Source organism: Enhydra lutris, unplaced genomic scaffold (genome assembly GCF_002288905.1).
Source record: "Enhydra lutris kenyoni isolate GAN:26980312 unplaced genomic scaffold, ASM228890v2 scaffoldscaffold45, whole genome shotgun sequence".
Taxonomy (NCBI): domain Eukaryota; kingdom Metazoa; phylum Chordata; class Mammalia; order Carnivora; family Mustelidae; genus Enhydra; species Enhydra lutris.
The window spans coordinates 3,327,044-3,343,127 of NW_019154129.1; the positions used below are offsets into that span (position 1 = coordinate 3,327,044).

Here is a 16,084-nt window from a genome sequence, read left to right on the forward strand (position 1 = left end):
AGAAAAAAAAATCATTTCAAACAGGGACCAAAATTTCACTGTAAGGGGGGAGAAAAGGTTTGACTGGGCGGGGGAAATGACCTCGCCAACTGTCAGTCTGTTTTATCTACATATAGTAGGAATTTGGTTATAATTGCAGCTAGATGCTAATTCTTAGATTGAGTAGAAAATTAAGGGTTGATTTTTTTAAACTTTTTTTTTTGGGGGGGGGGGACAAAATCCCATGAGAGCATAACACAATGTTCTTCATGTCATGTTTGATTCCCGCAGCTAACGAGAATAATTTTTGCAGACTTACGAGAATTATGAGAGGGGTCACCTGTTTCTCCCAAGGGCTCTTTTGTTTTGGGGGTGCTCCATAAAGCCTCCATTGTGTTGTCCTTCATGATGACTCTATGATACAAACTTTATTTGGTTTATTGATTTTAAATGTGAATCAACAGCTGCTCCATATGGTTTCATTTTGGCATTACCTGGTACTTTCTGGAAAGCTACTCATGATAGACTCCAGTGAAACAAATTGTGGGGGGGGAAATACAAGCTTGGGAAAAACAACATTTTCTCTAGAAAGTGGAAGTTTGGTTTTTGCCAAGGAAGGTGGAGGCCTAGTTTTTTTGACTCCATTGATGAAGGTCATGCTCCCAGGTTGGAAGGTCACTTGGCTGGGATGCGCGATGAGCTTTCTGTCTTGTTGGAGGCGTGAAGGGAGCAGCTGTGGTTTCCTCCTTAAATCCTTTGTAGGACAAGATGAAGTGTGAAGAGGGGGGACTGGGGAGGGCTAACACATCCATCAAACGTGGTACATGAACCCTTAAGCTCCTGAGGAACCACACCCTGCATGAAAGCCAGACTCCATCCTTGTCTGCCTATTCAACTCTATCTCTACTGGTGTCCAACACTTAGTAGCTGCTCAGTTAATTTTTGTTTCTCAGTTAATAATTGTTGATGAATGAAGGAGTGCACTTAATCATTAATTCTACCCCACGTCTCCTTTCTAAATGTGTTGGTCTCCTATAAGTATGTCCAGATATATGATGGGGGCCCTGTTTATAGCTTGTCCTTGAAGGCAATTACTACTGGAGCCTTCCAACCTGCCCCAGCTACCCTCTATGACAGGCAGCCGACATCCGGGACCTTCCTTAGCATGTTTAGAATTGGCTTCAACCCTCTCATGGTGGATTCCTTGTTTCCTTGTTTCCATGCCTTCCTCTTCCTTGATTCACCCTCCTGTTTAAATGGAGCACCTTTTCTAGTACCTTCTGAAGTCAGGATGTAGACGAGACAGATTGAGATCCCGCATATCTCATCTGAAGATTTGATGCATCTCTAGTAGGTAAAGGCCAGTTTAGCTGAGTTTACCGTTTTAAGCAACAAATAGTTTTCTTTCAGCGTTTTTAAGGCTTGGCTTCACAGCCTTCTAGCTTGTTTCGTTGCTGAGAAGATAAAAGGCAATCGGAATCGTAATCCTTTCCGTGTGACCAAAAAAAAAAAAAAAAAAAAAATCATTTTTCTCCTTCTCCGGAAGCTCTTAGACCCTTCTTTATGCCTGTGTTCATGATGTTGATGGGATTTGTCCTGGGTCTCTTTTCACCCATTGTGCTGGAGACTTCGTGGATGCCTTTCATCTATAAACTCGTGGTCTTATACTCTGAGCTATTTTTGTGAATTACTTACTTGATGATTTATTTCTGTGTCCTCTATTCTGCTTTTCTAGAAGTCTTCTCATGTCCAGAACTGAACTCCGGGACTGTCCCTTTTTCATCTCCTTATCTTTTTCTTATTCTCTCTCTCTCTCTCTCTCTCTCTCTTTTTTTTTTTTTTTCGTTTTCTGGGCAGTTCCTTTAACTTTGTTTGATGAGCCTTCTGTTAAGCTGTAACTTGTCATCATATCCATATTATATATGTGCTTGCAGGAGGGGCTTGCCGGTGATGAGCTTGGCTATTGTTTGAGTAGAGCTGGACCATTCTACTGCAGCCCTTCTCATAGATCTTTCCATCTTTTTCTTTTTTTGTTTTTTAAGATTTTATTTATTTATTTGAGAGAGAGAGAGAGAGAGAGAATGAGAGAGAGCATGAGAGAAGTCAACTAGAGAAGCCCACTCCCTGCTGAGCAGGGACCCCGATATGGGACTCGATCCTGGGACTCCAGGATCCTGACCTGAGCCGAAGGCAGTCGCTTCACCAACCGAGCCACCCAGGCGCCCCTCCATCTTTTTCATCCTTGCGCTGAGCAGGTTTTTCAGGCAAGACTTGTGCAGTGGTCTGTCTCCCGTCATTGTGAGGGTCTAGTTAAGAGGCCAAGGGTTGGGGCGCCTGGGTGGCTCAGTGGGTTAAGCCGCTGCCTTCGGCTCGGGTCGTGATCTCGGGGTCCTGGGATCGAGTCCCGCATCGGGCTCTCTGCTTGGCGGGAAGCCTGCTTCCCTCTCTCTCTCTCTGCCTGCCTCTCCGTCTACTTGTGATCTCTCTCTGTCAAATAAATAAATAACATCTTTAAAAAAAAAAAAAAAGAGACCAAGGGTTTCAAATTGTGGAAGGAAACTTGCACGTTATCCTTTCGATATGGCCCCTGGGTGCTGCCCAGGGATTTCATTCTGCAGAGAATAAAATCTGCCTCCTTCTGTGGGCTGGGGGAAGGACATATCCTTGGCCGCAGGGAGCGTGGACGGTATCTGGCATGTCTAGCTGCTTCTCAGACAGACTTTCAGCGGATCCCTGTGTTTGTCCGTCCTCCTTTCTGCCTGGTCCCCCCGAGCCCCCTGCTGTGGCCAGTTACTGAGGTTTGGCCTAGGGACAGGAGAGTCTGTGATGAAATCAGGTTGCTTTCAGCTTTGCCCACTGGAGCTTAGACGTCTCCTTTCCTGCGACTGTCCTCACGCGTCCTGTTTTCTGGCTTCCAAGACTTCTTTGCGCTTCTCTCTTTTCCAGTTCCTTTCAACTCAGAAAGTCCCTTTACTGTCTTTTTACTCAGGTTTGGGGAGGAAGGGGCATGAATGGCAAGTGTCCAGCCCACTATCCTTGAATGGAAATTCTCTCTCTGAACTCTTCTTTTCCAAAGAGGTGATAATGATAATAGTGGATTTTTTTCATAGATTTTATTAATTAATTTATTTATTTGAGAGAGAAGGAGATTGAGAGAACCAGTGGGAGGAGGGGCAGAGGGAGAAGCAGACTCCCTGCTGAGCTTGATCCCAGGACCCACTCAGGTCATGATCTCAGGATCCTGGGATCGAGCCCAGCATCTGGCTCCCTGCTCAGCAGGGAGTCTGCTTCTCTCTCTCTCTTCTCTCTCTGCTCCTCCCCATCTCCCTGCTCATGCTCTCTCTCTTTTCTCTCAAATAAATAAAATCTTTAAAAATAATAATAAAGCCGTGAAGCTATTATAATGCCCACATACGGACTCTAGAATAAAAACGATACTAAACTATAAAGTCAGGAAGGGCAGCGAAGATTTTATTTTTCCTCACAGCATTTCCTGTTTCTGGTTTTTATGAAACAGCAAATACCGAATCCTTTCAAAATTCCTCATTATTTTTCCCTCTCTTCCTTCCCATGTGCGCACGTGCCCGTGGGGTTGTGTTCACATGACTTGTCGGTTAATCCGACCCTGGGGCCGGGGTCTCATTTTAGAGCCTGGGAAACTGAGGCTCGGGGGAGGCAAAGAACTTGCTGAAGGCCCTGGGAGACTCAGAGCTGGATTTGAACTTGGCTTATCTGATGCCCGAGCCCAAGGCTTGCCCGGTCACCCAGCCGCTGCGCGGAGCCCCGGGCAGTCCCGCAGAAGGGGGTTTGCTCCAGGAAGGTCTACCTTTTTACACATGTGGGGTGTTGAAGGTTCAGCCCTAGTGAAGCCAGAGTTAACTGACTGGGGTAAATTAGCAGGGTGCATGTGGGGAAAGCACCATGAGGCTTCCCGGCTAAGCCACTTTGGATCTCACGCCTCTCCTGCAGGGTCCCCAGGGATGGGGGATGTGCCTGGAAGAAGGGTGTGAGAGGCGCATAGGATTTCCTCCTGATGTCCTGAGTGGAGGCTTCAGGTTTTGTTACCCTATGCGGGAGAGCAGAGTGTTTTGTCCTTATGTAATTGGCACTGACGGGCCACTCTCAGGGGATTAAAAAACAAATCATGGCCCGGCTGGCTTCTGTCAGCTCCGGGGCTCTTGGCTGAACCCTCTTGAAACTGATGAGAAATCTAGGAGATGGCATGAGCTAACCTCTAAGCTCTCTGCTTCGCAAGTTCCCACACTCTGTGTCCCTCTGTCCAAGGGAGGTCGAGGTCTGCGGGTCCTGGGGGGGGGCGGCTCAGGGTCACCAACCCGCCAGAGGCAGCTCTGTAAGCTTGGCAGAGAGAAGAAGGGCACCGATGTCCCCCCAGCCCAGCTCACTGCTCTGGAAAGCCCGGAAAGCTCGGCTCTCTGCAGCACCACGAGCCCACCCATTTTACAGATGGACAAAACTGACCCTCAGTGCACCCAGTGAGTTGGCCCTAGAGCCCCGTGTCCCGCCTGGAGACGTCTTCCTCTGCTGCCCTCAAAACACTGCTTTTCCCTCCTAGGCCGCAAGGTTAGTGATGTGCTCTTACCCCCGTTTTTCAGGCCAGGAAACTGAGGCCCCAGGAGACTAAGGGACTGGCTTAGGCCCTCTCATTAGAAAGCATTGCTCTTGGCCTCATAAGCCGGCCCCCTGGGACAGAATTGTTGCCGTCTAGAGCTGCTGCGCAAGCTCGCTATTTTGGACGAAGTGGGCGATGACCTTGGTGATGATCAGAGCACTTGCCGAGTTCTTCCACGTGCCGTGGGTCATTTTAAGCTGTGTCCGTCCAGTCCTAGTTTACTGTTCTCGTCTCCTGGAGAGGTGTGGATTTTTATCCCTCTTTTCCTCGGAGGGACAGCGTCTCGCTCAAGAGGTAGAGCCAGAAAGTCATTCCAAGTCATTTTGCTCCAGAAACCATGTTGCTGCAATGTGTCCCTGCGGAGGGGACCAGGTGCCTTGTTCTCTGCCTTTTGGAGATTTTGCAGCGGCTCTCAGCTCTGCGTCTGGCCTGCCAGTGGGGTGGGCAGACGGGGTCTCTGTCCGCCCGGCTCGGTCATCATGAAGGCCCTGGGACATGTAGGTGGGCGCTCTGAGTGATCCTGAGAAGTTCACGTTCTTTGCCAGGAAGTGAGGAAGGGTAAGGATCATCTGATTCTTAAAACCCTTTTATGGAGTGCTTCTGGCGTCTCACTTAGACGGAGGGGAGAGAGCTGGGGAGAATTCTTTTTTTTTTTTTTTTTTTTTTTTTTGTAGCAAGCAGTAAATATCGAGTTGAAGAAGCAGGCCTGTTTGCCTTAGTCACCCCAGGCTGACTTTTGCTGAGCACAAATGCATACCAGCCTCCTCCCTCTGCATTCTCCCAACCTCAGAGGGAACCTGGCTCCCTGTTCCCCTTTTAATTCAACAGTGTTGAGACCCCACTCTGAGGGGTTTGGTGAGGAAGGATACCAACTACTTGGTGGGGATGAGACAAGGGAGAAGGCAGGTAGAAAATCAAATCATCCCCACAAATACATGAGCTCTGGAAGGGAGTTCCCGGGGGCACTGAGGTGGACCCTGGAGGCTGTCAAGAGTCTGGGAGGGCAGGGGAGGGGATACGTGGGCGTAGCAAATGAGATGCATATGGGATCCACAGGTTGGTGGGGTTGGAGCAGAAAGGAGGAGGGAGAGTGGGGCAGGTGGGAGCTGAGGCCCGAGAGCCCACCATGACAATACTGGTCTCCCCAGACCCCATCCATCACCTGGCCAGGTCTGCTATGAGAGATGTCAGAACTCCCTGTAGATCTGGAAAATTCCTGCTGGGCTCCAGCATTATCTCTTCCCACCCAGAAGCTCTTCCTACCAGCTACGCTGGAAGACAAGGGAAAGGCCCTGAGAAAGAGAAGGACCTTGACCTGCCCAGTAGTCAGTTGGGCCAAGGGTCCTGGAGCTGGGTTAGAATCTCTGTGAGCCGTGAGGCTAAGAACTGGGCCTACCCCAGCTGGTGCAGGGGTTGATTTGGACAGTGCACGGGGGACACACCGTCTGCTCCCGGCAGGTGTCGCAGGTATCGGCTGTCACCTGTCTGCGGCCCACAGTGGAGGCCCGGCCCTGACATTTACCTTCACGTGTGGCATTAGTTAGGCAGATGCTCTTCTGCATACAAGGGAGGCTGTGTCCTCCATTCCTTACTGGCTGGGGCGGGGAGGGGTGCCCCTCTAGCCACACAGGCCTGGCCACCTCCCTCTCGCTGGGTCCCCTAACAGCCTGGCATGGGGAGGAAGAGAAGCTGTGAGCCCCGGTCTGTTCTCAGTCCCAGCTTGGTTTTCTCCTTTTATGGTCAACCTGCAAGCCTCTGGCTCCCCAGCCATAAACCACAAGCTTGTGTTTGGGATCGGGCCGAAATAGCTGGTCTGCGGGGAGCTGGACGTCCCCTGAGAGTCCTCAGGCCTCTTCAGGGGAGGGACCACCGGAGTCCTTGATCTCCCTCACGAGCTGACTCTCAGACTTGCACATCCAAGGCCAGACCCTGAATCTGGGGAGAAGAAAGAGAGAGGAGGGCATGTTTAGGGGTGCATGGGAGGTAGGGAGCACCCCACATCTCTGGGCTGGGTGATGCTGGGCGGCCGGCCCCAGCCCCGCACCCCTCTGCTCCTGGACTCTGTCCTCTCTCCATCTCTGACCTACTATGTCCCAGGTCCCCTGCTTGAGGTTCTCTACTTCCTTGGTGTCTCCCACACTCCCTACCCCGGTGATTCCTACACAGTTTACACACGCTGCTCAGAATCACTTCAGCTGTGAAGACTTCGCATCTCTGTCTCAAGCGGCTGCAGAACTGACCCTCTTGTCTGTAGCATTTGGGGCAAAAACCTATGGTAGCCTTTGCTCGCTTCCCACCTTCATTTCTTTGCCTGTCTGACTCCCACCCTGCATCCCAGGCCTCTCAAAAACAGACTCAGTAGGTCCTCAGGAACTTTGTGTTTCCAGTAGAGGTTCAGGACGTGTTTGCTGAGTGCGGTTGTGACCATAGACAGAAGTGTTTTTGTTGCTTCTGTCTCGATTGCCTTGGGGGAGAGAGATGCAAAGGAGAAAGCATTTCTTGAGCACCTACTCTGTGTCAAGCTCTGTTCCTGGTACCTGGGATCAGGCCCAGCCCTTGACCTTCAGCCGCTCAGGGACCAGTAAGAGAAGCATTAAAAGCAGTTTTGTAACTTGTTCTCTTTTTTTAAAAAAATTAATTTATTTTAGAGAGAGAGAATGTGCATGTACAAGCCGCGGGGAAGGGCAGAGGGAGAGGGAAAGGGAAACTGTAGCAGACTCCTTGCTGCGCTCAGAGCCTGATGCGGGGCTCGAACTCAAGACCCTGAGATCATGACCTGAGCCGAAACCAAGAGTCAGACACTTAACTGACTGTGCCACCGCCCCCCCCCCCCCCAGTTTTGTAACTTCTGAAAAACAAATAGATCTATGTGAAGTTTAAGGAGGCAGGTCTCTTGATTCAGAGATGGTGTAAAATTAACATAGTTTATTTATTTTTTAAAAAAGAGTTTATTTAATTGACAGAGATCACAAGTAGGCAGAGAGGCAGGCAGGGGGGCAGGGAAGCGGGCTCCCGCCAAGCAGAGAGCCCAACGTGGGGCTCGATCCCAGGACTCTGAGATCATGACCTTAGCCGAAGGCAGAGGCTTTAACCCACTGAGCCACCCAGGCGCCCCTAACATAGTTTATTTTAAAAAGCTTTATTGTGGTATAATTTATCATTAAATCAGTCCATTCGAAGTATACAGTTTCCTGGGGCACCTGGGTGGCTCAGTCAGTTAAGCAAGTGCCTTTGGCTTAGGTCATAATCCCAGGGTCTTGGGATCGAGCCCCACATGGGACTCCCTGCTTAGTGGGGAGTCTGCTTCTCCCTCTCCCTCTGCCTGCTGCCCTGCCTACTTGTGCTCTCTCTCTATCCCTCTGTCAAATAAATACATAAAATATTAAAAAAAGTATACAGTTCCCTGGTCACTAGTGAGTTTACGGGGGGGGGTGGGGAATGCAGCCATCAGCATAATCTAATTTTATGTATCTCTTAGCGCCACCCCCCAAAGAAAATTGTGTGCCAGTTGGTAGTCATTTCCTCCTCCTACCTCCAGTTCCACGGGATTGCTTGTCCACTTTCTGTCTCTCTAGATTTGCCTGTTCTGCACACTTCCTATCAATGGCACGAATGCTACAGTATGTGGTCTTCGGTGACTGGCTTCTTTCCCGGAGTATCATGGCTTCAGTGTCCATCCACATTGTAGCAGGTGTCAGTGTTAGATTTCTTCTTTCTGGCTGAGTGATATTCCATGGTATGGATTTTTGTTTATCCACTTAGCAGTTGATGGATTTTTTTGTTGTTTCTACTGTTTGGCTATTGTAAATAATGTAAAGCAGCAAAATTGTTTTCTAAGATGGAAAATTTTCCCCTTCATCCATAGAGTCCTATCATGGATAAAGGATCCATTATTTTTCCATATAATCTATACCCTTTCCCACTAAAACGTCTTGAGTTAAAACAATGATTATGGTGACATTAGATTACGATGGAGGGAGCCTTTGGGCTATTGGAGCCAGGGCCACCATGAAGCCATGTGGTACCTTTATAGAAATAGAAAAAGGCACTGCTGTCTAAAGGCACTTTTCCTCTATCTGCCAGAAGATTGTTTTAATAAATATACAAATCTATAATGACCAGTGTAAATGGTTCCCTCTTGAGTTATGCAGTGTACAACTTATACCATTGTCCATGGCAACCCTAGAGGGCGCATGCAGTGGAAAAGCCTCCAGTTTAGCTCTAGGAAATATAGAGTCAGAGAAAATCATAGAGGAAGTGACTCTCAAGGTGACATTTCAAGAATGGTTTGGGAGTGGGGCATCTAGGTTGCTCAGTAGGCTAAGCATCCAACTCTTGGTTTTGGCTCACGTCATGATCTCAGGGTCATGAGATCAAGCTCTGTGTCCAGCTCGGTGCTCAGTGGGGAGTCTGCTTGAGATTCTCTCTCTCTCCATCTCCCCTACCCTGTCTCCACTCATGCTTGCTCTCTCTTTCTCTATAAATAAATAAATCTTCAATTTAAAAAAAAAATGGATTGGGGTTATAGTCCAAAGAACTGAAAACGAGTTCTCAAATAAAAACTTGCACTTGAATGTTCAGAGCAGCACTCTTCACAATAGCCAAAAGGTAGAAACAACCCAAATGCTCATTGGCAGATGAATAGATACACAAAATATGGTATATCCATGCAAGGGAATATTACTCAGCCATGGAAAGGAAGGAAGTGCGGACACGTGCCGCAATATAGGGATGGACCTCAAAAACGCCACACTAAGTGAAACCAGGCAGACACTGGTTGCTAGCAGTTATGGGAGTGGGGAAGGAAGAGTGATGTGCTAAATGGGTTGAGAGCTTAGGATGATAAGAATGTTCTGGAACTAGATCTGCACCAGGCACACCATGCACAGGGCACAAGGCTGTGAACATACTCCACACCACCAAACTGTTCACTTTTACTTGGTTCATGTTGTGTGAATTTCACCTCAATGGGAAAAAGGAGGAGGAGGAGAATGGGTCAGGCGGGAATAGGGTGCTGTGGGCAGAAGATGCAGGTACAAAGCTCAGAGGAGACTCTGCTTCCCACATTCAGAGGACTCTGCTCTCTTGTGTCAGACCCAAGCTTGGGCTCAGGAAGGAGGCAGAATGCCCCAGGAAGTCGTGGGTCAGCACGCGGTGCCTACATCAAGCCCTCCTTCTGCCCGTAACCTCAGCTTCCCACGCTTGGAGGCAGTGTGTTTCCGATGGGAATGTCCCCAGCCAGAGGTCCCCAGCAGCCCCCAGCACAGAGCTGCCCTGGCAGCTTCTGAACCTTCCCCAGGAGTCTGCTACCTCTCCTGGGGACCTGGCGGGGAAAGGCCCCAGGACAAGCGTCTGACCCTATAAATCTCTGGGCCAGGCTTCCCAAGACTGCTGGGAAAGCCTGTCCCTCTCCCTGGAGCAGAGGGATCAAGATAGCCTGTCTGTCCGTCCGTCAGTCTCAAAATCATTCCTTAAAATAGCAGAGGTTGTCCGGACCAGCCCCCTCTGGGCGGTGGCGGGGTGTGTGTGTCTCTCTCTCTGCCTGGCTCTGATCGCAGGGTGCTCTAACCCTCCCCTACTTCCTGACTCCGTTTTTCATGGGTTTCCTATTTGGCTCTGTCCCTGAGCGGGTTTCTCCTTTGGGTGGAAGTTGGAGGCACAGACATCCATATTCCTGAATTCCAGAACAAGGAGCTGGTGGTTGTGCCAGAACCGGACACCTTCCCCAGCAGATTTCTCCTCCGCGGGAGAGGTGATCCTGACTGCTGTCTCTCCCTGCTGTGCCCCTCGGAGATGAAAGGTGTTTCTTCTGGTTTTTTTGTTTTGTTTTGTTTTGTTTTTTTCTGCCCGAAGTCAAGGCATGGGCAGGGTTGGTTCCTTCTGGAGACTCTGAGGGAGAATCCTGGCTACATCTGCCTCCTGGCTTCAGGTGGTGGCTGGCCATCCTTGACGTTCTTCGTCTTGTAGACACATCCGTCCTGTCTCTGCCTCCTCCTTCATAGGGACTTGTCTCTGCATCTCTAATCTCACTGTACTTTCTCTCAGAAATAAGAACAGTGGTCATGGATTTAGATCCCTACCCTAAGTCCAAGATCATCTCATCTGGAGATCCTTAATTACACCTGTAACCTCCTGATTCTAAATAAGGTCACCTTCTGAGTTTCAGAACAGACATATCTTCTGGAGGGGTGGTGGTGCTGCGACCTTGGGCAGGTCACCTTCTGCGCTCTGTTTTCCTCATCTGTAAAATGGGGGTGATGCTAATGCCCACCTCCAGGGCTGCCATGGAAATTAAATGGGTCATGCTGCACCAAAGGAGCTCAGCGCAGGCACAGTGAGTTGCAGTGAGCACTCCGGAAGGGGGAGCCACTGAGGGCATTGTAGGTGGTGGCTGTTTCTTTCCCCCTGGGTCCTAGACTTTGGGGTTACAGTGCTTTCCCTAAAAGCAGTAAAGAGTATCTTTCCATTCACCACTTTTTGGTGAGATGAAGGAATGGTTAGAAGAATCCCAAGCAGACTTCCAGCTCAGTGTAGAGCCTGATTTGGGGCTCGATCTCAGGACCCTGAGATCCAGATCTGAGTTGAAATCAAGAGTCAGATTCTTAACCAACTAAGCCACTCAGACGCCCCATATCCTTCTTTTTTAAGACACAGAAGGCATATTGCCATCTTTCCTAGCTATTTATTTTTTAGCTTAACATATCTTAGAGTTCTGCATCAGTGGGTAAATATCTGCTTGGTCCTTTTTACTGGCTGCCTAATGTGCCCTTACATGGCCACACCAGTGTTTAACTATTAGAAGTTGTTTGATTAGCTTGTCTTCCGTGGATGGACCAGTCAAATGGTTTGCATCCGGTCTTCCACTACTGCTGATGTTGTTACAGTAGACCGACTTAGGCACCTGTCATTAGTCACATTTGTGGGTGTTCCTGATGTGGATGTTTCTGGAAGGGTGTGGAGCAGCCAGGAATCATAGCAGAAGACGGCGGTGTAGGTAGGAGTCAGTGCAGCTGGACTGGAAGATGGGACTCCGTGGGGATGGAGTTCTGATGCAGAGAGCGAGCGCTCCGTCTTTCTGTCTTGTTCCTGGGATCCTTCTCCCTGCAAGGGCCTCCCCTTGGCCCTCAGCTCAGGGGTCAGACTTGCCTGAATGGAGCGTCTCCACACTCCCCGAACATGGTGCCCGCAGGCAGCTAAGGCCCATACTGCCACCTCAAGGTGGAAAACCTTAGAGCAAGAAAGAGGAATTAAGTAGTGTTTTGGTATCTCTGCCTTTTGTTTTGCGGTTGTGGAGAATGCCCATCTGTAATCTGAGAGAAGAAAAGGAGAACTGATTCGAGGTGGAACAGGGTTCATGGAACTTTCCCAGTCATCTCATTCATGTTGCCTTGTGGTGGGCCAGATCTTCCCTATGTGATAGAATTCCACCCTCTAGATATGGTCATTACTGTCTGCTCTATTCCCCAGTGACACACAGGAATGGCCTTCTCCAGTCCCATCCATCCATCCATCCACCCACCCACCCACCCACCCACCCAACTGTCTGTCCATCCATCCATCCATCCATCCATCCATCCATCCATCTTCCCATTCAGCCAGCCAGCCATTCGTCTTCCCATCCATCCATCCACCCACCCACCCACCCACCCAACTGTCCGTCTGTCCCTCCATCCATGCATCCATCCATCCATCCATCCATCCATCTTCCCATCCAGCCAGCCAGCTATTCGTCTTCCCATCCATCCATCCACCCACCCACCCAACTGTCCATCCATCCATCCATGCATCCATCCACCTTCTCTTCCATCCAGTCAACCATTCATCTTCCCATCCATCCATCCATCCATCCATCCATCCATCCATCCATCTAACAATATAATTGAGCACCAACTATGTGCCAGGTACTGGAGATACAATGTTAAACAAAACGTATAAGCTTCTACTTCCCCAGTAAAGCTTGCTTTCTAGTATAGGGAGATAGACGATGTGGGCTCAAAGTGATGGTTCTTAGACTGGGTGAGGCAGGCATGTTGGGACAGATGTGTGGATTTGAAATCTGATTCTTAGGAAGTGGATCCTTCTATCCCAGAGGCCACTCCATACTGTGGTTCCTTCTTCCCATCTCGACCTTAGCACAGCTTCTTTGTGGCCTGGGAATAGGCCTTATGCCTTCTCTTGGCTTGGCCATGCTGGTCTCCCCAAGCTGCCTTGTCCCCAATGTCTTCTAATCTCCTGCAGCTATGGCCCCTCAGGACCCATGTCACATTTCCTATGTGCTCTCGTACCTGGGAAAGCAAGAAGAGCCCTCCCTCTGACCCACGCTGTTTCAGAACGCTGTTTGGTCACCGAAGTGGCCATGTGACTTTGGGCTACCTAACCTCTGTTTCCTCAACCCCAAAGGGGGAAGGGGTCAAGATCAAAGATTGCACATGGAAGTGCCTGACGCTGCGTCTGGCCCAATTTGGGTTCAAATCCTGCCTCATCCACTGTTGTGTAACTATGGGCAAGTTAAAAAATTTCTGTGTGTCTCAGTTTCTTCATCTGTACAATGGGAATAAAAAGGCCTATTTCATAGGATATGTGAGGTCAAATTGTGTTAATGCAGGTCAATGCTTAGAACAATGCATGGCACGGAGAAGGTGCTGAGTATTACGTACTATTATGTGGTATTTTTAGGGCCGGCATCATGCCCAATATTTGGTAGATACCCTTAAAGTATTTGTTGAATGAATGAATAAACAAGTCAGTTTTTCATATGTATATCAAGTGTCCCCATCAAGAAGCCTACTTCCCCCCCCCAAAAAAAAGCCCACTTCTTTTTTTTTTTTTTTCCAAGAGTTTATTTATTTATTTGATAGAGATCACAAGTAGGCAGAGAGGCAGAGAGTGGGGTGGGGGGAGAAGCAGGCTCCCTGCTGAGTAGAAAGCCCGATGTGGGGCTCGATCCCAGGACCCTAAGATCATGACCTGAGCCGAAGGCAGAGGCTTAACCCACTAAGCCACTCAGGCGCCCCAAAAGCCCACTTCTTCTAGGCTTGGGGGTGGTTTTTTCCAGAGCTTACCAAGCTAAACTTTCTATGTCAGGAGCTCAGGGCTTGGGAGCTGGGGCCCGGAAACGGAAGGAAGCAAGGTCCAGAACTGGTTGCTTCTGCCTGAGGACTCCATGGTCCTGTGGGGCACAGACAACAGCAAACAGAAACAAGCAAACCTGGGACAGAGCATTCGGGATGCACAGGTGCTACCATACCAGAGGTGTGGAATATAGCCCCTGTCTTGGGGACAGGCAGGAACCATTGAGTGGTCCTGAATTTCCATCTGGAAGGGACTTGGAGGCAGCAGAGGGATTATGGAGGAGACTGGGGGCTCTTCTCAGGGCTTACTCTCTCCAGCAAGGTTGATAATTTGTGAGAGCTTGACAGTGTTGAAGGAGATTTACAGCCAAGCCATGCCCTGGTTCCATCACCGTAGGGAAGGCTTCTTGGAGGAGGTGTCATCCTTTATTATTTTTTTAAAAGATATTATTTATTTATTTGAAAGAGAGAGCACAAGCAAGAGTGCAGGCAGAGGGAGACGGAGGTGTAGACTCCCCACTGAGCAGGAAGCCTGATGCGGGGCTCAATCCCAGGACCCTGGGCTCATGACCTGAGCTGAGGGCAGATGCTTAACTGACTGAGCCACCCAGGCGTCCCAAGGAGGTGTCATCATTGAGGCTGAGGGACCAGGAAGGGGCCAGAAAACAAGGGAACAGCCTGAACAAAGGCAGGAGTATGCTTGGGGCGGGGGGGTGGCGGTTCCGTTGGGGCATCAGAGTGAAGGACCCAGGGGTGTCAAGGCTGGGGAGTCTCAGGAGGCCTTGAGTGCCATGCTCAGGCCTGTGGGCTTTATCTAAGAGCACTCTCTTTTAAAAAACAACTTTATTGGGCACCTGGGTGGTGCAGTCTCTTGAATGTCTGACTCTTGGTCTCTACTCAGGTCATGACCTTGGGGTCCTGAGATCTAACCCCGTGTCAGGCTCCGCATTCAGTGTGGAGTCTGCTTGAGATTCTCTCTCCCTCTCTCTCTGCTCTGATTTCTCAGTTACGGTTAATTTGCCAATGGTCGAATTTGTCGGCAACTGTCCCCATATCCCTCATAGGGCAGGAAATGAGTTCCAGACCCTGGCTCCACACTCTGAGGCCACTTTAAGAGTAGAAGGTCAGGGCGCCTGGGTGGCTCAGTCATTAAGCGTCTGCCTTCGGCTCAGGTCATGATCTCAGGGTCCTGGGATCGAGCCCCGCATTGGGCTCCCTGCTCAGCGGGGAGCCTGCTTCTCTCTCTCTCACTCCCTCTGCTTGTGTTCCCTCTCTCACTGTGTCTCTCTCTGTCAAATAAATAAATAAAATCTAAAAAAAAACAAAACTCGGTCAGTTAAGCCTCTGCCTTCGGCTCTGGTCACGATCCCGGGGTCGTGGGATCAAGCCTCACATCCGGCTCCTTGCTCAGTGGAGAGCCTGCTTCTGCCTCTTTTTCTGCCTGATGCCTCCCCCACTTGTGCTTGCTTGGTCTTTCTCTCAAGCAAATAAAATCTTAAAAAAAAAAAAAAAAAAAGAGTGAAGGCGATCAGTAATGTCTGCTTAATCACCTTTCATCTCACGATGCCCTGTGTTCCCCACCAGTGTCCTCTGGTGGTCAGCAACAGACAGCGACCCGGCACTTGATCTAGGAAAGGAATGTATGGAGGATGGTCAGGGAGCTTCCGGATGGGGTGGGAAAATTAGAAAGCCTCAGAAGTGGCAGGAAGGGGTTTCTTGGGATATGGGGGCAGGAAGTATGTCCCCTCGGGGCTCTGTCTGTCCTTTGTGCTCCCCCACCCTCTCAGCTGGGGGACCCAATGGGGACCAAGACTGTATATGATGGCAGGGGTGAGGTGGGGAGCATGTGTCCTAGAGGAACATGGGATGCTGTTCTTCCCAGGACAGGACACGCTATGTTTTCAGACCCAAACTGTCAACCACCCTATGTTCCAGATGCAGAAACTGAGGCATGGAGGGATTAAGACTGTTCGCCCAAGGCCACAGAGCTGAGAAGTGGCTGGGTGGGATCCCAGTATGTTCTGTCTGGCAGAGTGGGCTCCCGGGACACCCCCCGCTCCACAAGAGCTGGAGGGGCTGGAAAGCCCACTGCCTTTTGAACTCATCAGGCTCCAGCATCTTTCTGGGATTGCTTTCAGGACTTGGGGGTAGTAAAGAGCGCTGAAAGGAACTGTACTGTCCTCTTGGTTCTGCTCGTGTCCCCTGCACCCTGGGCGATGAGCCCAGCTGGCCCCTCACCACTTTGATGGAGCCAGTGTGCAGGAGTTTAGGGGGGTGGAGTGCAGGGAGGAGCCGTCTCCAGGCCCTCAGTTCAGAGCTAATTCTAATTCATGGCCTTTTTCCTTTCTGTTCTCAGATCGAGAGGACCAGTCCATTCTGTGCACGTAAGTGGAACGCCTTTTTC

At 49.9% G+C, this 16,084-nt stretch overlaps 1 protein-coding gene across 4 annotated transcripts in view; it reads left to right on the forward strand.

Moving 5' to 3' along the window:
- The window catches only part of LOC111155989 (myosin heavy chain 11), a 92,279-nt gene that overhangs the window by 12,973 nt on the left and 63,222 nt on the right, over positions 1-16,084 (forward strand). For all 4 annotated transcript variants that reach the window (XM_022516499.1, XM_022516500.1, XM_022516497.1 and 1 more), the window contains exon 3: positions 16,037-16,064. In XM_022516499.1, the coding sequence (XP_022372207.1) occupies positions 16,037-16,064 (28 nt within the window). The remainder of the gene's footprint in view (positions 1-16,036; positions 16,065-16,084) is intronic.